The 21,588-nt window shown below is 45.7% G+C and overlaps 1 protein-coding gene across 1 annotated transcript in view; it reads right to left on the minus strand.

Moving 5' to 3' along the window:
• LOC147101599 (serine/threonine-protein kinase N2-like) overlaps window positions 1-21,588 on the minus strand; it is a 56,943-nt gene that overhangs the window by 26,506 nt on the left and 8,849 nt on the right. Inside the window, exons 6-12 of the mRNA XM_085965275.1 lie at window positions 12,770-12,977; window positions 9,950-10,132; window positions 9,539-9,648; window positions 3,816-3,959; window positions 3,304-3,379; window positions 2,624-2,810; window positions 307-418 (exon numbers count right to left, since the gene is read on the minus strand). Of these exons, the coding sequence (XP_085821401.1) occupies window positions 307-418; window positions 2,624-2,810; window positions 3,304-3,379; window positions 3,816-3,959; window positions 9,539-9,648; window positions 9,950-10,132; window positions 12,770-12,977 (1,020 nt within the window). The remainder of the gene's footprint in view (window positions 1-306; window positions 419-2,623; window positions 2,811-3,303; window positions 3,380-3,815; window positions 3,960-9,538; window positions 9,649-9,949; window positions 10,133-12,769; window positions 12,978-21,588) is intronic.

The following is a 21,588-nucleotide window of genomic DNA, read 5'->3' on the forward strand; positions in this document are numbered from 1 at the left end:
TAATTGGAGTTGGTTGATTGAGGAATATTGCCCAGGATATCAGGAAAACTCCCTACTTCTCAACATCCACCTGGATTCTAGCAAGTTAATCATGTAGCTGCAATCAAAATGCTCCACTTAAATCCCCATATTTACCTCAAAATGTGTACATCAGACATATTCTCATTTAGTAGGCACTTTTCCCCCTTTTTAAAAAACAGTTGGAAGCCACCATTTTCTTGTTTTACAAACCAATTACACCATATTTATTACTCTCTCTCTCTCTCTCCCCACTGTGTCCCTTCTCCAATAACTAGCATTTCTTACCTGGCTGTCAGCAAGTGAAAGTATCCTTTCCTCTGAAGTGCAATTTATAAAAAGCCGAGGTGGCTTGGGAGGAGGCTCTGGACTGAAGTTTAGGTTGATAGGTGTAAAGTCCCTATATACACACAGACACACAAAACCAATTAAATAATGAGAACAAAAGACCAAGATCTCACACATGGAAGACCATCTGTGTCTACTATTGCTTAGAAGATTTTGGGGTCTAGGGCACATGTTTTAGAAACTGCAAATATAATTAATTACTTCGGTTTGAATTTTTCCATCCTAGCTACAGTTATAGTTTCTTGTGACTACAGCTCCTAATTTAATTGAATGGCAAGGAGTTCCAATATCTCATCATTCCTGCGAGAAGCTGGGTAATTACCGTCATCAGGTATCACAGCCGTGTGTGATCTGTCGTCACAAAACGTCCATACATGCACTTTTCACAGAGGGTCTTTGGATACCATCAGGTGTGTGTACCTGGCTACATTTTTCCCTTTCTGGCCCAGGGGCATTCTGGTGCACCTTGGCATCCTGACATCTGCCCAGAGCTCAGTTGTAAAAAGGTATCAAACTGGGACCCTCCGGGTTGATATTGCTCAGTTCCACAACGGGCAGAGAATTTATCAACTTGGAGACTTACGCTTCAAAAAGAGGCTATCCTACTAGTTTTTAAATTTGTTCAAAACATTTTGCAGCTTTGATATTTCATGAATTAGAACACAAAGACCCAGCGTTTTATTGGCTCATTTATTGATTTTGTTTCACAGTTTATTATTAGCAGTTGAGTGCATAAAGGCTGAGCCGGTCAGGACCTTAAGTACAAAGGCAGCTAGCCACTCACACTTGCTTCAGTTGAGAGAACTTTGTCAGTTCGCAAGTCAGTCTACTAGATGAAGATTAGCATGGAAGTATTGTACCGCTAAGCAATACCTCGATTTTAAACTTCTCATCCTTGTTTTCAAATCCCTCCATGGCCTCACCTCTCCCTATCTCTGTAATCTCCTCTAGCCCCACAACCCTCCAAGATATCTGCCCTCTTCTAATTCTGGTCTCTTGAGCATCCCTGTTTTAATCGCTCCACCATTGGTGGCTGTGCCTTCAGCTGCGTAGGCCCTAAGCTCTGAAAGTCCCTCCCTAAACCTCTCTGCCCACCTTTCCTCCTTTAAGACGCTCCTTAAAACCTACCACCATCTGCCCTAATATCTCATGTGGCTCGATGTCAAATTTTGTTCGATAGCGCTCCTATGAAGTGCCTTGGGATGTTTTACTACGTTAAAGGCACTATTATAAATACTAGTTTTTGTTATTGTTGTGCATCTCAGAGTGGCAAACATTTCCGATCCTCATCTGACTGGATCGTGCCTCCTGCCCAACAATCCCAGGGCTGAGAACAGTTAGGGTGAAGTCAGTAGCGCAGACCATCCGGTTTATTAAAAATTGGAGAGGTATTGGTGGCGACCGACAGGAACAAAACCCGTGACAAGACAGCTAATAATAAACAGTTGAATTCAAAAGAACCTTCACACCACCTAGAACTTGGTGGCAAAAAAGGAGAAGTTTCTTCCCATGCAGGGTTCTTGTAATCGGGTTTCTCCTGTATTTGCAAGGTCAGTATAGGCTGTGGACAACTCCACAAATTCTGTAAACACTGACACAATTCAAAGACCTCAAAGTGTGGAGCTTCTCGCCTCTCTCAGTATTCCCTTCCTGCTACAGGATTTTAAAATTCAAGCTTGGAGTCACTTAACCATTATTTATATTTTGATCCCACATTCTCTTTCACTTTGTTCAACCATGGTGGTGTCCTGCAGTATGGGTCTCATCCCTTCACCTAGGTTTCTCAAATTTACAAAAGCAGAGACAATGTTCCCGTTAATTTTTCTTTGGCTGTGCGGCCCATTCAAATTTCTGCACATGCACGGTTTTTCCATTCAAAATCCGATGAGCCAGCTGTGCGGGACCTCCAGACAGCTGTGCGGCTGCTTAAAGGGAACGTTGTGCGGACAGAATATATTGGTTCTTTCTTCCCCCAGCCCTGCCACATCAGATCACAAATTAGATTCGGATGTAGGCCCTTCAGCCGATTGAATCTAATCCTTTCAGAATACCAACACTGCGGTCTTCCCACTCTCTACTACAGCCCAAGAGTGCTCAGACTTATTTAAGTCAAAACACGTGGGTTGACAGATCTAGGAGTCAAACTTATGACTGTCTGGTCAGGAATCCGACCAACCCATTTGAATTAATGGATCACAAGAGGTTTTCCATTTGTAAATACAAAAGGGACAGCAATGATTTAGATCGTGCAACTTGCCTTGGTTCTGGCGACTCAGTGCTAGAATTGCACGCTGCTCCAGGTGGGGACGCGAAACTGGGATCGGCCGGGGGCAATGGCGGACTCGTCGTTGTCATGGTGCTACAAGGAGGCAGCATGCTCATCATTAGACGCCCCCAAGTGGCAATATTGATATTCATCTGTGATGCTCTCAAGAAGTTTTTCCCTGTGAAAAGATAAGGTACTTCAGTAAGAATATTTTCAGTGACTGTCCCTTTTGCTTATGCACAGGCTAAATACTTAAAGTACCATAACATCCCCTTCCCCAAAGTTTTCAGCCGACCTTTTTCTTCCTTTTAATGCACTGGGGTCCAATGTTCCCATTAAGTTGTGTGGCTGCGCATCAGTCTGAGGTCCCTCTCACCAGCTTTACAAAAGGAAATAACCACGCATGCGAAAAATTGAATGAGCTACGCAGCCAATTAAAGGGCCTGCGCACCCAAAAAAAAATTACAGGGAACATTGCTGGGGTCCTATAATGGCTCATCAGGATTGAATCATCAAAAATAGTTCAAGAGAAAAAGAATTTCTGCTATTCGGAATTTAACAAAAAGCAGTCACAGTTCTGTATGCGTTATATAAAATATCTCTGCTACATTTGAGAGTTCTATCATGAGGAAATATTTTGCCATCAAGCGAGTAGATTTGATGGCACCCACCTTTTTCTTTGGGGAAAATTCGATTCTGTCGTCGTAGCTTTGGGTATCGGTCAATGGCAGGGTTACAGAAGATCACCTGCAATGTTCCACACATAATTGTTGAGTCCTCAAGAACTTCTTTATTCACACGGAGCATACTTAGACTACGAATTAAACACTATCCCCAATACTTTGATGAATGCATGGAGTATGCATGTGAAAAATTGTATTTTTAAACGTGACTCCTTCAGTGGCAGAGCATTTTCAGTTTCAAACACGGCACCCCATAGAGTGTTAGTATTGTAGATGGACTCCACAATTCCTAATCTCAGCCATGCCATTTTGGAGTTGTGCAGAGCACAGGACAAGTACTCATAGAAAGGGAAGGGAATTCATTGGTCTCAACAGCCTGCTCTCTCATAGATCTCCCAGAGGAAAGTTACATGACTTGGCTGGAGAGTAGGTCACCTGCCCTCCCCTATAGGGCATGTCATGCAGTCAACAAGCACGAAGAGAAGGAAGAACAGACTCACCTCTGCAGAAAGCACCCCCTGTGGCTCCAAGCACAGAGTCATCACATGGCACTGGTTGTCCAGGAAATCTTCAAGTCGTAGGAACTTTACGGCACACAGCTCTCGCCAGTCCCGCCAGTAAACAGCGATTTCCAACTCACGAGACTACGTAGAAGGAAAACCAAACACGCAAAGCAAGTCTGAATGCTGCACCAACATAAACCATGACTATTGTTAATGATTAATATGGGTGCACATTGCTTTAATCAGGCAAGTTTAATAAAAATCACACACATACACTATTAAACAAGTATGTTACAAACTTTACTGCCAAAAGCAAAGCATTAAAAAGTTGTTCCGTTCAATCTCAGTACATCAAGTAAAATAGCTGCAACAGCCTCAGAGAGCCAACCATGAATCGCAGGTCTACTTAACAGTTGATCAGTTTGGTTAGTTTTTGGCTGGAGCACCTGAAGGAAGTGCTCCTTCTGTGTTTCCACTTTCTCCAGCTGTACCTGGTGATTAAGCCAAGTACGGACAAAACTTATACATTGTGGAGTGTTCGTACTAAAGTCAACACTATTTGTGGATTGCTGTGGTGATGGCATAATATTATAGGAGACTCAAAAACATTTGCTTGAGGTTTGTGGGTCTCCAATAGAGTGGTTCTGTAACTGTATTGAATTGGTATGGGTGGGAAAGACAGGGACTACAGCAAACATCAGTTTTGTGGTCTGACAACAGGAGGAATCTACAAGCTGCAAGATCTTTACCTGAGGTGACCTGGTGGATGCAGCCCCAAGCAGTCTCAGAACTGATAGCTCTTTCAAAAAAGTGGTAATAGCAGAAGGGGCAGCAAATTGCATGCAGATACCCAATAACACTATCCCATGGTCCAAGTTCACTTTGTACTAGAAGTCAAATTTGACGTCTTCTTGGTAAACGGAGTTATTTTAATTACGTGCACGGATTGCAAGTTTACATTGCACATATTTTGTCTTCAGGCCAAAGCGTTAGCACTCAGTGTTGCAGAATCTGATAATCTTGACTTGGTAGCCATCTGTGAATTATTCTTGACGTACAACAGCTCTATCACTCAGCATGACCACGGCAGATGGCGGTGGAGCTGCACTATTATTCAAAGCATGGGTTGGCAACCTCAAGCGTGATTTTCAATTGAGTACCTTTGAACTTCAAGGAGAGGAGATCCTTTCTAGCAAGACTTTATCATTTACCCCTCAAGTATCAGGTTTGCTCACTTAGTAGCATTCTTTCCTTCAAAATCAGAAGGTGTTGATTCAAGCCCCAATTCAGGACTTAAGTACATAATCTAGGTTGACACTTCAGTGCATCAGTGTACAAATGGATGCTACACATCCCATGGCTCTATTCAAAGAAGAGCATGGAGCTCTCCAAGTGACCTGGTCCACATTCGTCCCTCAACCAACAAGACCATTCATCTCATTGTTGTTTATGGGACCTTGCTGCAAACAAAATGGCTACCACATTCACCTATTCAACAGTGAGTGCACTAACTCAGCCTATGTGAAGCACTTTGGGATGTTTGAGAGACTTGATAAAATGCTGTATAAAACGCAAGTTATCTAACAACGATTCTGCATTTCTAGCAAACAGAATTCAGTCATCTATTCTTAAATACATCATCAGTGCCTAGATCTCTACTGTTACGACATCAAGGTGCTGCCTCATTATGATTTCAAAAAGGGCTGGTAGCCAACATTCCCGCTAAGCTGCGCGGTGTGGAGATCCCACGTAGGCCGCTCACTGGCTTTTCAAAGGGAGAAACCATGCATGCGTGAAATTTTGATTGGGCCATGCTGCTCGTTAAAAGGACCACGCACCAAAAAAAAAAATTAGGGGGAACATTGGCTGGTAGTAGTTCAGTGTCAAATAGCAAGCTTTGGTGGACCACTCAGTTAGATTTGCTGATGGAGAAAGCAATCATGTCAGATTTGCATAACTATATTTCACTATGCTTCTTTACATAAGATACAGCACAGAAACAAGCCATTCGGCCCAACCAGTCCATGCTGGCGTTTATGCTCCACCCAAGCCTCCACCAGTCTTTCCTCATCCAGCTATCAGCATAACCCTCTGTTCCCTTCTCCCTCATATGCTTATCTAACCACCCCTTAAATGCATCTAATATTCGCTTCAACCACTCCTTGTGGTAGCGAGTTCCACATTCTCACTACTCTCTGGGTAAAGAGGTTTCTTCTGAATTCCCTATTTGATTTCTTGGTGCCTCTAGTTTTACTCTTCCCCACAAGTGGAAACACTCTCTATATCCATTCTATCAAATCTTTCATAATTTTATTAGGTCACCCCTCAGCCTTCTCTTTTCAAGAGAAAAGAGACCCAGCCTGTTCATCCTTTCCCCGATAGGTATACTCTCGCATTTTTGACATCATCCTTGTAAATCCTCCCTGCACCCTCTCCAGTGCCTCTATATCCTTTTCATAATATGGCGACCAGAATTGTATGCAGTACTCCAAGTGTGGTCTAACCAAGGTTCAATACAAGTTTAGCATAACTTCACTACTTTTTAACTCTATCCCTCCAGAAATAAACCCTAGTGCTTGGTTTGCATTCTTATGGCCTTGTTAACCTATGTTGTTACTTTTAGTGATTTGTGTATTTGTACTCCAAGTTCCCTTTGCTCCTCTATCCCACCCAGACTCGCACCATCCAAGTGATAAGTGACCTCCCTATTCTTCCTACCAAAATGTAATACAGGAAACTTTGTGCTATCCGGCACCCACGGGACCGAGCTGCTGCCGTTGCCTCAAAACTGCCGTACTCTCCAGAGTTAATGTTGAGAGATACGGAGATTCTTATCTCCGTATTTGACAACAAACACTGTTGCTTAGCAACAGCTTCTAAACACTCGGGTGTGGCCTGCAAGCTCTGTAGCTGAAGCTGTTGCTATAGCTACAGACCTTGCACAGCTTGACTGTTCAAACAAAGCAAAAAAAAACAAACAAAAAGAATAAAAAACGGCTGCTGATTTTTGCCGGTGGCTCCAGATTGCCGGATAGCTCACCTCCGGATAGCACAAAATTTCCTGTACCTCACATTTATCTGTGTTGAAATTCATTTGCCAATTATATGCCATTCTGCAAGTTTATTAATATCTTCCTCTAATTTGTTGCAGTTCTCTTCAGTATTGACCATCACCCCCAAAAAAATTTTTTGTGTCATCCACAAATTCAGAAATTGTGTTTTTGATTCCAAAGTCTAAATCATTAATATAAATTGTGAACAAAGAGTCCCAGCACTGATCCTTGTGGAACACCACTTTCGACCACTCTGAATAGCTACCCTTTACCCCACTCTCTGCTTTCTGTCTTGAAGCCAGCCAGCTATCCATTCTGCTACTTATCCCCCGACTCCGCATTCTCTGACCTTATTCATTACTCTATTATGTGGCACTTTATCGAAGGCCTTTTGAAAATCTAGATAAATTACATCTACCACATTACCCTTGTCTACTCTGTTACCTCTTCAAAAAATTCAATGAGGTTGGTCAAGCAAGACTTTCCCTTCTGAAATCCATGTTGACGATTCATTATTATAATTTTGGTTTCTAGGTGTTCTATTTTCTCCTTTAGTAGGGATTCCATTAATTTTTCCCACAGTCAATGTTAAGCTGATTGGTCTATAGTTCCCTGGACATATTCCATCTCCCTTCTTAAATATAGGTATTACGTTAGCTATCCGCCAGTCCTCTTGCACTATACCGTTTCCCTAACGAATTATTAAATAGGTGTAGTAATGCCTCTGCTATCTCTTCCCTAAATTCTTTTAAAATGCACAGATGTAATCCGTCCAGACCAGGGGTTTTATCCTGAGTTTGATTAGTTTATTTAATACATCTTTTTTTATTTTAAATGCAGTTATCTCATTACTAATCTCATCATCTGATGTCATGTCTACCTGTTCTATCTCCCTAGTAAATACTGAAGCAAAGTAATTATTTTATATTTCTGCTATCTCTCCCTGTGGTATTATCCTGCCAATGCCTTTGTGGCCCTATTCCTATCCCGGCCTTCCTTTTTTTATGTGTCTATAAAATATTTTACTATTTTGTTTTATGTTCCTTGATAATTTAATTTCATTGTTCCTCTTTGCTTTCCTAATTGCTTTTTTGACTTCTCTCCTAATCTCTTTGTATTCTCCTTTATCATGCTCTCCCCTGCTGTCCACGAACCTAATACATACCTCTTTCCTTACCCTCAATTTTCCCTTGTGGCGTTATTCATCCATGGTGTCTCATTAGTGTTTAGCTTGTTCTTGTTTTAACGGAATATATTTTTCCTGCACTCTGTTGAACACTGTTTTAAATGTTTCCCATTGCTGTTCTACGTCACTGTTTGCCAATATTGTTGTCCATTTTATTTTCACAAGTTCTATTCTCAGCCCCTCAAAATCAGCTTTTCTCCAATCTATTACCCTGGTCTTCGTCATACTTATGTCCTTCTAAATTATCATCTTGAAGTGTATTATATTATGGTCACTATTGCCTAGCTGTTCCCCTCTACTTTTACTTCTCTTATCTGCTCTGGTTCATTCCCAATTACTAGATCTAATAGCAAATCCTCTGTTGGGCTTCTTGCATATTGGGTTAGAAAGGAGTCCCGTACACATTGAAGGAACACCATTCCCTTATCCCCTTTACCTACCTCTTCTGCCCAATTAATATCGGCTATTTGTTTGTGTTGATTATAAATTTTACAGCACAGAAGGAGGCCATTCGTCCTATTGTGCCTATGCTGGCTCTCTGAAATAGCTATCTATTTAGTTCCACTCCACTCCCCTGCCCGTTTATGATAATCTTTTCTTTTTCAAATATTTATCCATTTCCTTTTTAAAAGCTATTTTGGGCTCTGTTTCGCCACGTCTGGTAGGAGCATTCCACGTTTAACGATCATCTATGGAAAAAAAAATTCTAACTCTCCTTTCGTTCTTTTAGTGATTATCTGAGTTTCTGCACTCTAGTTATTGACTTTTGTACAGCAGAAATAGTTTATCCCCATTTAACTCATCAAGATCCTCCCTCTGAACACCACCTCGCCCCCGTACCACCCCAATCAATTCTCCTCTTAACTTTCTCTATTCTAGTCAAAAGAGCCGAGCCCCAGTTTCTTTAGTTTGTCCGCATAACTAAAAGCTCTCAATACTGGGGTCAACTTAGTGAATCTCTTCTATACCCTTCCCCCTGGCATTGACATCCTTACAAAGTAGAATGTCCAAAACTGCCTACAATATTCTAACTGCAGCCTAACTTTTTAAAGTAATTGGTAGAAGGATTAGAGAGGGGAGTAGACGGATTAGAGGAGAGTTGAGGAGAACTTTTTTCACCCAGAGGGTGGTGGGGGTTTGGAACTCACTGCCTGAAAGGGTGGTAGAGGCAGAAACCCTCATCACATTTAAAAAGTACTTGGGTATGCACTTGAAGTGCCGTAACCTATAAGGCTATGGACCAAGAGATGGAAACAGGGATTAGGCTGGATAGCTCTTGTTCGGCCAGCGCAGACGCGATGGGCCGGATGGCCTCCTTCTGTGCCGTAAATTTCTATGATTCTAACCAATGATATGTAAAGATTTTACCATTACCTCTGCTTTTGTGCTCTATTCATTTATAAAATCTAGAATCCCAAATTCAGTATTTGAACCATTTTGACCAACAAAGCCAATTACAGTTCACATCATTAATAACATACCCGGTCGAGCTCAATGCTGAAGGTCTGGTCCCATGCTTGATTCTTCACTGGCCGCCAGTGTGTTTGTCCCACGATTCGATTGTCCAGTTTCAGGACAGCACTCGCTTCAGCTGAAATAAAGAATCTGAAAGTTAATTCAGGCTCCAAATAGCTTTCAGTACCTTCAAACAAGGCACCGTTCCTATTGGATATATCTGCAAAAAAATAATGTGGAAAGCGATGAGCTGCTTCGACAGTGCCGAGCACTTCCCATCAGCCAGCCAAAGGAAGGATTGGCAGGTGTGGCAACCGGTCATCTATCTGCACTCTGGGTAGCACAAGCAGACCCAAGACAAGACAGGAGTATAAATTCCACCCCCAACCCAAAAAAGGTTTTAATATACAAATGCACGTCAATAACTAAATACTCACTACTCGGCTCCTCTGATTTTAAGTATCGACTTGCTGTATTCCGCCCATGAATATTTATCCCTGCCCGTGTCTTAACAGACGATAGAGGTGTTCCTGGACTGGGTGATGCATTTGCCATCCACGAGCGACCTGGGACATTTTCAAGAAGCTGCTGGCATCCTATTAACTTTACTTCCAATGTGCCTGTGGAATTAAGTTAGGGCATATTTGTACTATGTTCTGTGGCACAGATTTTACACATGTTGAGCTGGATACCAATAACATGTTGTCCCCAATGGAAAAAGATAAGAAAATCCTTCAAAACTATATGCCTCCAGGCATCAGGGAGAGATTGGATGGAACCATGAACATTGCTGAAGGTAAATGGACGAAATCCAATCCAAACATACGTCACACAATATTGGCTTTTCATCGGTACATAAGTGTTTTTTAAAAAAAAAACAGATATTGATAGATAGGCTCAACAAGCCTATTCCTTCTCGATTTCTGCTCCAGTCTTCAATTCACCCCAACCCCCACTCCAAATAAAAAGCCTTTGCCCTGCAATCTGCCAAGCAAGTGTCAATAGAAACTTCAGTCAACTGGCAAGCAACTCACTTGGGACTTTTTGGATCAAGACAAATGCTCAACCATTTTTATTAGCAGGTTGAAAAGCTAGTCTAGTTTCCTCCTGTGCACTTTCCTTTTGGTAACATCCTTCTCCCGGCAGGGCAAATAACTGAGTCACAAACATCTGCAGGGCGAGGTGGCAAAAAACACCAGATCTCAAACTTCTGGGCAATAGTTCCACCTTCGGTTCTGCTTCCTGGACATCACACAAATCCCTTTAGCAGGAGCAAAGCCAAGATAAACCACAGACCATTTGCAAGATCGTTAAATGCCAACATCGGTTTTAGGTAGCAAACTATGTTTTCATGTGACTAACAAACCAAGTTTTATTAACATGTGGCATTGGCGACAGACACGGCAGCATTAACAGTGCTGCTCAAAGTGATGCCAAGTTTGTTTCGTGCTTGCAGTCCTCGCCGCACACTGCCGTACCAATCACAGCTAAGCCGCTCTGGGGAAGCACCAAGCAAAGATCAGGTACTTTCCCACCAGGGGTAGGTGTGTAAAAAATATACAAGAGTCACCCTCAGTTTCTTGTGCCGCCCAGCAGTTGGTTAACAAGCTTCACTAACAGAGGCTTGTAATCCAATTATCATGGGGTACAGTAGCATAGTGGTTATGTTACTGGACTAGTAGTAATCCAGAGGCCTGGACTAATGATCTGGAGACAGGAGTTCAAATCCCACCACGGCAGGAGAATTTAAATTCAATTAAATAAATCTGGAATAGAAACATAGAAGATAGGAGCAGGAGTAGGCCATTCGGCCCCTCGAGCCTGCTCCGCCATTCAATGAGATCATGGCTGATCATCCAAACTCAGTACCCTGTCCCTGCCTTCTCTCCATATCCCCTGAACCCTTTAGCCTTAAGAAATATATCTAACTCCTTCTTGAATATATTTAATGAATTGGCCTCTACTGCCTTCTGTGGTAGAGAATTCCACAGCTTCACCACTCTCTGGGTGAAGAAATTCCTCCTCATCTCAGTCCTAAATGGCTTACCCCTTATCCTTAGACTGTGACCCCTGGTTCTGGACTCCCCGACCATCGGGAACATCCTTCCTGCATCTAGTCTGTCTAGTCCTGTCAGAATTTTATAAGTTTCAATGAGATCCCCTCTCATTCTTCTAAACTCCAGTGAATATAAGCCCAATCGACCCAATCTCTCCTCATACGTCATTCCTGCCATCCCAGGTATCAGCCTGGTGAATCTTCGCTGCACTCCCGCCATGGCAAGAACATCCTTCCTCAGATAAGGCAACCAAAACTGCACACAATACTCAAGGTGTGGTCCTGTACAGCTGCAGCAAGACATCCTTGTTCCTGTACTCGAACCCTCTCACTACGAAGGCCAACATACCATTTGCCTTCTTAACCGCCTGCTGCACCTGCATGCTTACCTTCAGCGACTGGTGCACAAGGACGCCCAGGTCTCGTTGCACTTCCCCGTCTCCCAATCTATTGCCATTCAGATAATAATCTGCCTTCCTGTTTTTGCCACCAAAGTGGATAACCTCGCATTTATCAACGTTATATTGCATCTGCCATGCTTCTGCCCAAATCACCCAACCTGTCCAAATCATACTGGAGTTTCTCGGCATCTTCCTCACAGCACACACGCCCACCCAGCTTTGTGTTGTCTGCAAACTTGGAGATATTACATCTAGTTCCCTCGTCTAGATCATTAATATATATTGTGAATAGCTGGGGTCCTAGGACCGATCCCTGCGGTACCCCACTAGTCACTGCCTGCCACTCGGAAAAAGACCCGTTTATTCCAACTCTTTGCTTTCTGTCTGCCAACCAGTTCTCTATCCAAGTCAGTACCTTGCCCCCAATCCCATGTGCCTTAATGAAAAGCTAGTATCAGTAATGGTGACCATGAAACTACCAGATTGTCGTAAGAACCCATCTGGTTCACTAATGTCCTTTAGGGATGGAAATCTGCCATCCTTACCCAGTCTGGCCTATATGCGACTCCAAACGTACAGCTATGCAGTTGACTCTTAACTGCCCTCTGCCACTCAGTTATATTCAAGAAGGTGACTCACCACCAACTTCTCAAGGGCAATTAGGGATGGGCAATAAATGCTGGCATTTCCAAAAATATCCACATCCCGTGAATGAATAAAAAAAAAACTTAACAGCTAGCACCATTTCCTAACAACTAAAAAATAATGATAAAAGGAGAATACGAAACAGGAGCTTCTACCTGTAAGTGCTGCTGATTTGATAAAGGCCAGGGAGAGGTACGATGCACCAATACGGGTTAGTGCCACCGAGGGCGAATTCACCATCTTCAACTCTTCTTTGATAACTTCCTGTTTGGGGTGACCATTAGGGAGCTCTCTTAGGCGGCACTCTAGTGACATGCGAAGCAGATCCATTTTCTGGGCCGACTCCTGCAACCGTGACTGCGCCTAGTGTCAAATGCAAAACAATTAATTTTTTTCAAAAAAGGATCTTGATGCATATTGTAAAAATCGTTACTTTTGAAACTATCATGAACAGGCTTTTCCTCCCTAATTTTTCCTTCCTCCTTTCCTAAAGACACAGATTCATGCTGAAGCACAACTCTACCAGCACCAATAGTTCTCTAGTGCCTTGCCCAAGTATCATTCTGCCCATGTGAGCGTAGACAGCAAGTGTCACAAGCTTTTCCATAAATGCAGATGACGTCCCTGTGGTAAACCACTTTTACCGTTTACTATCGTTACACTATAGTTATCACTGTTAGATCGTTTCCCTATAGTTATCACTGTTCACATTGTTGTATCACTGTACGAGGTCGCCTCTTGTCACGCTGCTATACCTGGGCTGACCACTGCCGACTCCGCCCATGGCTCCACCTACCTGCCCGGGTATAAAGGTGGTCGACTGGCTGGTATTCCTCCTTCTTGGATCCGATCACCCACGAGGGTGGGCTCTGTTATTTAGTCAATAAAAACCTATAGTTACTTTCTTAACTCGTCGCTTTTCATTGGACGAATTGATAGGTATATCAATTTTATTGACTAAATTTTAAAATGTCGTCACTTGAGCAGCCAAACAACCAGTCAACGGAGCAGCCAAACGACCAGCCAGACGCCCAGCTACAACAGCCACAGCAGCCAGCTTGGCTGCGAGCCCTCAAACCACCGTACCTGGATCTAAACCCACAAGCAACAAACGCAGCCCTCGACTTCAAACACTGGCTGTGCTGCTTCGAATCCTACCTGGAAGAATCCGGCGTCCCTCAGAGATCCAAACTAAGAGTTCTGACCGCCCAAGCGAGCCCTAAAGTATACGCACTCATCCAGGACATTACTACTTACGAGGCCGCTATCAACCGACTGAAACAACAGTACCGGAGCCCGGTAAATTCCATGTATGCCAGACACCTCCTAAGATCCCGCCCGCAACAGCCAGGAGAGTCTGTAGCTGAATTTTTACGGGCGCTACGAACACTCGGCAGGGACTGTGACTTTAAAGCAGTATCGGCTGCAGAAAACACTGAAGATAACATCCGCGATGCCTTCGTGAAAGGCCTTCGGTCCGACTACTCACGGCAGAGACTGCTGGAATCAAAGGACCTCGACCTGAACACAGCTGCAGCCTTGGCCTACTCCCTAGAAGTGACCCAGCGGGACCGCGAGGTGTATTCCAGGTACAGTTTGCGACTCTGGGACTCGGGCCCGACCCCGACCGCAATACCCCTCGTAGCGCCGCCCCCGGGACCTACCTCAGCGTCGGCGTCCCGGACCGCCACCCCCGGTACCGGCTGCGACTTCGGACCCCCGCGACCGGGCCGCCGGCTGCTTCTTCTGTGGGCAGGCGAAACACCCGAGGTCGCGCTGCCCAGCCAAAAACGCGACGTGCTCCAGCTGCCTGAAGAAAGGCCACTTCGCGAAGGCCTGCAGAGGGAGAGCAGCAGAGGCCAGCAGTGCCTCGTGCGAACTGTGGGGGCGGCCATCTTCTATCAAGGCCACAGATGAGCAATGGGGGCGGCCATCTTTGATCCAGGCAACCGACGCCAGCAGTGCCTCATGTGGGTTGTGGGGGCAGCCATCTTCTCCGCCATTTTGCCCCACCTCGTGGGCGCCTCCATTTTACCCACCACGCTCGACCGCCACCTTACCTCCAGACCTGACGACCGCTTCACCTACAGACTACAGCGACCCGCTCAGCCACACACTAGCCTCCGTCACACTGGACCAAGCTCGCCCGCATCAGCTGTCCAAGTCAATGATGGACATCAAAGTAGACGGCCACGCCACGACCTGCCTGTTCGACAGCGGAAGCACGGAGAGCTTCATACGTCCAGACACGGTGAGCCACTACTCCCTCACTGTCCAGCCAACGCGCAACCGGATCTCGATGGCATCGAGGTCCCACGCCACAGACATCAGCGGCTACTGTGTTGTGACCCTGTCGGTTAAGGGCACGGAGTATAAAAACTTTAAACTCCTCGTCCTGCCCCAGCTATGCGCTGCCGTCCTACTAGGGCTGGATTTTCAATCCCACCTCCAAAGCGTCACTCTAGCATACGGTGGACCCCTCCCCCCGCTCACAGTCGACAACCAGCAGCCTTTAAATCGCCCACCGCGTAACACCTGCGGCCTATCCACCCTCAAGGTCCCGCCACCTTCCCTGTTCGCTAACCTCACCCCCGACTGCAAACCCGTCGCTACCAAGAGCAGGCGGTACAGCGCCGGGGACAGAGCTTTCATTAGCTCTGAGGTGCAGCGTCTCCTGAAGGAGGGCATCATCGAGGGGAGCAGCAGCCCCTGGCGTGCCCAGGTTGTAGTCGTTAAGACCGGCAATAAAAACCGCCTGGTCATCGACTACAGCCAAACCATAAACCGGTACACCCAGCTGGACGCATACCCCCTTCCCCGCATATCTGATATGGTCAATCAGATTGCTCAATACCGGGTATTCTCTACCATCGACCTTAAGTCGGCCTACCACCAACTCCCTATCCGCCCCGAGGACCGCCAGTATACCGCCTTCGAGGCGAATGGCCGCCTCTACCACTTCCTTAGGGTCCCCTTCGGCGTCACCAACGGGGTTTCGGTCTTCCAAAGGGAGATGGACCGGATGGTTGACCAGAACGGGCTGCAAGCCACGTTCCCCTATCTAGATAACGTCACCATTTGCGGCCGCGACCGGCAAGACCATGACGCTAACCTGGAAAGATTCCTCCGTACGGCCCAACGGCTGAACCTCACCTACAATAAGGAGAAATGTGTGTTTAACACCTCGCGCCTTGCCATCCTCGGCTGCGTAGTAGAGAACGGAATCATCGGCCCCGATCCCGAAAGAATGCGTCCCCTCATGGAGCTACCCCTTCCCCACTGTCCAAAGGCGCTGAAGAGAACCCTGGGGCTCTTCGCCTACTATGCCCAATGGGTGCCGAATTATGCGGACAAAGCCAGACCCCTCATGAAGTCCACCTCCTTCCCCCTTACGGAAGAAGCGCGCGCGGCCTTCTCCCTCATCAGGGGAGACATTGCTAAGGCCACTATGCACGCAGTGGATGAGTCCATCCCCTTCCAAGTGGAGAGCGATGCATCCGACTTCGCCCTAGCCGTTACCCTCAACCAGGAGGGGAGACCGGTGGCCTTCTTCTCAAGGACCCTCCAGGGTCCTGAGATCCGACGCTCTTCGGTCGAGAAGGAGGCCCAGGCGATTGTGGAGGCGGTACGCCGCTGGAGGCATTACCTCGCAGGCAAGCGATTTACCCTCCTCACCGACCAGCGTTCGGTCGCTTTTATGTTTAATAACAAGCTGAGGGGTAAAATCAAGAACGACAAGATCTTGAGGTGGAGAATCGAGCTATCCACCTACGATTATATCTTGTACCGGCCTGGTAAGCTGAACGAACCCCCTGACGCTCTATCGCGAATTACATGCGCCAACGCGCAAATTGATAGACTTCAGACCCTCCACAACGACCTCTGCCACCCCGGGGTCACCAGGCTTTACCACTTCATTAAGGCCCGCAACCTGACCTACTCCATCGAGGAGGTCAGGACCATGACCAGGAACTGCCAGACCTGTGCCGAGTGCAAACCGCACTTCTTTAGGCCGGACAGAGCAAGCCTGATCAAGGCCACCCGCCCCTTCGAGCGCTTGAGCATCGATTTTAAGGGGCCCCTCCCGTCCTCTGACCGTAATGTGTACTTCCTCAACATTGTTGATGAGTACTCCCGTTTCCCCTTTGCCTTCCCCTGCCCAGACATGACCAGCACCACGGTCGTTAAATGCCTGAACGACCTCTTTGCCTTGTTCGGGTTCCCAAACTATATACATAGTGACCGGGGCGCCTCCTTCATGAGCGAGGAACTCCGTCAGTTCCTACTAGCGAGAGGCATCGCCACCAGCAGGACCACCAGCTACAACCCCCGAGGGAACGGCCAGGTGGAAAGAGAGAACGCGACGGTATGGAAGGCCGTCCTCTTAGCCTTAAAGTCTAAGGGCCTCCCAACCTCTCGCTGGCAGGAGGTCCTCCCGGCAGCGCTGCATTCCACCCGGTCACTACTTTGCACTGCCATTAACGCCACCCCCCATGAACGAATGTTTGTTTTCCCCAGGAAGTCGACTACGGGAACCACGCTACCAACCTGGCTGACCTCTCCGGGACCTGTCTTGCTGCGAAAGCACGTGAGGGCCCATAAAATGGACCCCCTGGTCGAGAGGGTGAACCTCCTGCACGCCAACCCCCAGTACGCCTACGTGGCATACCCAGACGGGCGGGAGGACACAGTCTCCTTACGAGACCTCGCACCCTCGGGCACTCCGGAGACACCACCGCTACCCCCCCCCACCACCCCCCCAATTCCAGCCCAGGTAGACGGTACGCCGGAACCCCAAGAGCCTTCGCCTACCTCGCAGACGCCAGCATTAACACCGGAGAACGCAACACCGCCGCTGCGACGATCAGACAGGCTTACGAGGCCTCCGGACAGACTGACATACCAGAACTGGTAGTACACTTCACCCCGCCGGACTCAAATCTAAACAAGGGGTGAATGTGGTAAACCACTTTTACCGTTTACTATCGTTACACTATAGTTATCACTGTTAGATCGTTTCCCTATAGTTATCACTGTTCACATTGTTGTATCACTGTACGAGGTCGCCTCTTGTCACGCTGCTATACCTGGGCTGACCACTGCCGACTCCGCCCATGGCTCCACCTACCTGCCCGGGTATAAAGGTGGTCGACTGGCTGGTATTCCTCCTTCTTGGATCCGATCACCCACGAGGGTGGGCTCTGTTATTTAGTCAATAAAAACCTATAGTTACTTTCTTAACTCGTCGCTTTTCATTGGACGAATTGATAGGTATATCAGTCCCAAGGCATATCATAGGGGAGAAATAGACCCCCGAGTGGCAAGAGGGATAAACAAAAGCATGGCCCACAAGTGTCTTGAGGAGGCTTTTAAAGGCAGAGAGAAGTGGCAAGAGGTTGAAGGAGGGAGTTCTTTACAATGGGACCTAGACAGCTGAAAGTTTGCCACTAGTGGAGGGATGAGGGGAGGATCAGCAGGCCAGAGTTAGAGGATCAAAGGGTATGGGCTACAGAGTATGGCTTGAGAAGGCAAGGCTAAAGAGGGCTTTATAAATGAAGACAAGGATTTTGAAATTGATGCACTGGGGAGCAGAGAGCTTTGTGGAGCTCGATATGGGACAGGTTGCGGGTGGGCATATATTTAAACAAGTTGAAATTTGTGGGCTTAGGAGGAAGAGTCTAAAAGGCAAAAAAAGCAGGGATGAGGGTTTTAGCAGCCCAGAGATGCTGTCTTTCGCGTGATATTAAACCGAGGGCCCATCTACCTATTCAGGGAGACAAAGATCCCATGGCACTACTCAGAGTAGGAAAGTTCTCCCAGTGTCCCTCAATCAACATCATCAAAAAAACAGATCAACTGATCGGTTATCCAATTGCTGTTTGCCAACCTGGCTGTGCGGAAATTGGCTGCCGCGTTTGCCAATACAGTAACAGTGACTATACTGCAAAAATTAATTAATTGGCAGCAAAGCACTTGGAGATGTCCTGGGGAGATAAGAAGCAGCTATATAAATGCAAATTCTTCCTTACCATAAGCATTTATCAAAGGTTTCCCCCCACATAAGATCTAGATCGATAAAACAATACAGATGGTAAGTTTTGAACCCTAAATACAATAATGAAATTGACCATTCACTTTATAAAAGAAAACATAAAAATGCAGCAAGCATGTAAATTTTCACTATTCAAATTGTAGGTCACTCCAAATAGAAATTTCTCTCAAATTGAGGATCCGATATTTGCATTTTTATTTTAAAACATTAAGACTTTTTAGCTTTGCTCATTGTTATTACGCGTTAGAGTTTCAGATTGGATTTCCTTTGCAAGAATAAAACTATCTGTTTGTATGTGTGATGGACTCGAGACTATTAATATAAGATGTATGTAATAAAGATGAATTTGATGTGTATGAATCTCCCAGGGAGATTCATACACATCAAGGCACCTCAAGGCAACGGCGCGAAACTTAACAAAGGAAACCTGCATAACAGGATAACCCCCCATAGAGACAGCATCGAAAACCCAGCGAAACTCACCAGCGAAACGCAAGAGCCATTAAAAGGTGTTAAACAATTAACTTAATCAAGAAATGGCACCAGCCACTGCAGACAGACACATGTTCAAAGGAAAGCCAATCAAGAACTGCCATGAAACTAAGACCCAATCCTGGGGTCTTAGTAATTTAGACTAGAGACAATGGACTTAAAAAGATATAAAATAAGGAACCCAAAGGCTCAGGCTCTTGCTCTCTCTGGATGACCATGCGGAAAAGCAGGAAGCCCTCCCTCTACAGACCAGACCAAGAAGCAAGGAAAAAGGTCGCGTGCATTGCTTGACTCAGGGAAGTATAAGTCTGTTTAAATCTAGTACAATAGCAAAATACTGCAGATGCTGGAAATCCAAAATAACAATAGAAAATGCTGGAAAAACTCAGCAAGCCAGGCAACATCCGTGGAGAGAAAATAGAGTCAACGTTTCGGGTGAAAACCCTTTGTCAAGACTAAAGAAGCACAGGAAATGAAATAGATTAAAAGGCCAGGCTGGGAGAGAACAAAAAAGAGAAGTGAAGAGACATTAAGAGGTATTCAAAACGAGACGGTGATAGGAATGATGGAGACAAAAGACGGCTCCAGATTAGGTGTGAAATGCACTGGCAGAATGGGAGACAGCTGCCATGTGGGAGAGAGAGGAAAAAAAGGGGGGGGGGGGGGAAAGCCAAAACAAAGGTGTGGATAAAAAATAAGTAAAAATGTGATAGGGGCCGAGGTTATGATCTGAAATTGTTGAACTCGATTCAGTCTGTAAGGGTGACCCTGAGCTTCTGGTCGCCTGTCATTTTAATTCACCGCCCCATTCCCACTCAGACCTCACCGTCCTCGGCCTCTTGCATTGTTCCACGGAAGCTCACCGTAAACTCGAGGAACAGCACCTCATCTTCCGATTAGACACTTTACAGCCTTCCGGACTCAACATTGAGTTCAACAATTTCAGATCATAACCTCGGCCTCTATCACATTTTTACTTATATTTTTTATTTTGGCCTTTCCCCACCCCCCAACCCCCTTTCTTTTTTTTTCTCTCTCCCACATGGCAGCTGTCTCTCATTCTGCCAGCACATTTCACACCTAATCTAGAGCCTTCTTTTGTCTCCACTAGTCTTATCACCATCTCGTCTGGTTTTGAATACCTCTTAATGTCTCTTCTCTTTTATTCTCTCCCAGCCTGGCCTCTTAATCTATTTCATTTCCTGTGCTTCTTTAGTCTTGACAAAGGGTTTTCACCCGAAACGTTGACTTTAGTTTCTCTCCACGGATGTTGCCTGGCCTGCTGAGTTTCTCCAGCATTTTCGTTGTTATTTCTGTTTAAATCTAACCCATTACGTTACCTGTTGTAATCGGGTAGAGTCCATAGGATACCAGTAGGCTATTGTTTTGATGTGCATGAGTGTGTGTGTTTAATAAACTTATTCCAAATTGTTTCAAAAGAATTGGTCTTGCTGTCAATTTAATGCCAGTCGAAATAAAAAGCTTACCCCTTCCCTGAATACCAAATGCATAAATGAAGGGACCCTTCTCTCCTCTTCCATCACCTGCTCCCCTTCCCATGCAAGCGCAGGAGATGCAACACCTGCCCTTTCACCTCTTCCCTTCCCACCGTCCAGGGCTCCAAACACACCTTCCAGGTGAAACAGCCATTTACTTGTACTTCTTTCAATTTGGTATATTGTATTCACTTCTCACGATGCGGTCTCCTGTATTTGGTCAGTAATCGCTTTGCTCCACACCTCCGTCGAGTCCGCAGGCATGACCGAGCTTCCGGTCGCTTGCCACTTTAATTCTGACCTCTGTCCTCGGCCTCCTACACTATTCTCAAAGAACAGCACCTCACCTTTCGATTAGGCACTTTATAGCCTCCCAGTCTCAAAATTGAGTTCAACGACGTCAGATCATAACCACTGCTCCCATTTTCTCAGGCATCAGGTGCTGGCAATAAAAACAGAAAATGCTGGAACTACTCAGGTCATCGATCTGAAACGTTAACACTGTTTCTCGCTCCACAGATGCTGCCGGACCTGCTGAGTATTTCCAGCATTTCCTGTTTTTATTTCAGATTTCCAGCATCCGCAGTATTTTTCTTTTATACAGGTGCTGGTAATGGTTCTGCTGTAACCATTTACACCTCCTCTGGACCCAGCTTTTGTTTCTTTACTTGTCCCATTACCTCCCCTTTTTTATTGTACCATCATCCCTTTGTCATTTAATCACTCCTGCCTTCCACCCCATCACAGACCTTTGCCTTTGTTCTTTCATTTCCCCTTCCCCCCGCCCCCAAGCCCTTTTACCCTGGCTCTACACTTGCTTAAAAACTTTCCAGTTCTGACGAAAGGTCAGCGACCTGAAGCATTAACTCTGTTTCTCGCTCCACAGATGCTGCCTGACCTACTGAGCATTTCCAGCATTTTCTGTTTTTATTTC

The sequence above is a fragment of the Somniosus microcephalus genome, chromosome 23, assembly GCF_052327205.1.
Source record: "Somniosus microcephalus isolate GS21.2 chromosome 23, FLI_Smic_1.0, whole genome shotgun sequence".
NCBI classification, from domain to species: domain Eukaryota; kingdom Metazoa; phylum Chordata; class Chondrichthyes; order Squaliformes; family Somniosidae; genus Somniosus; species Somniosus microcephalus.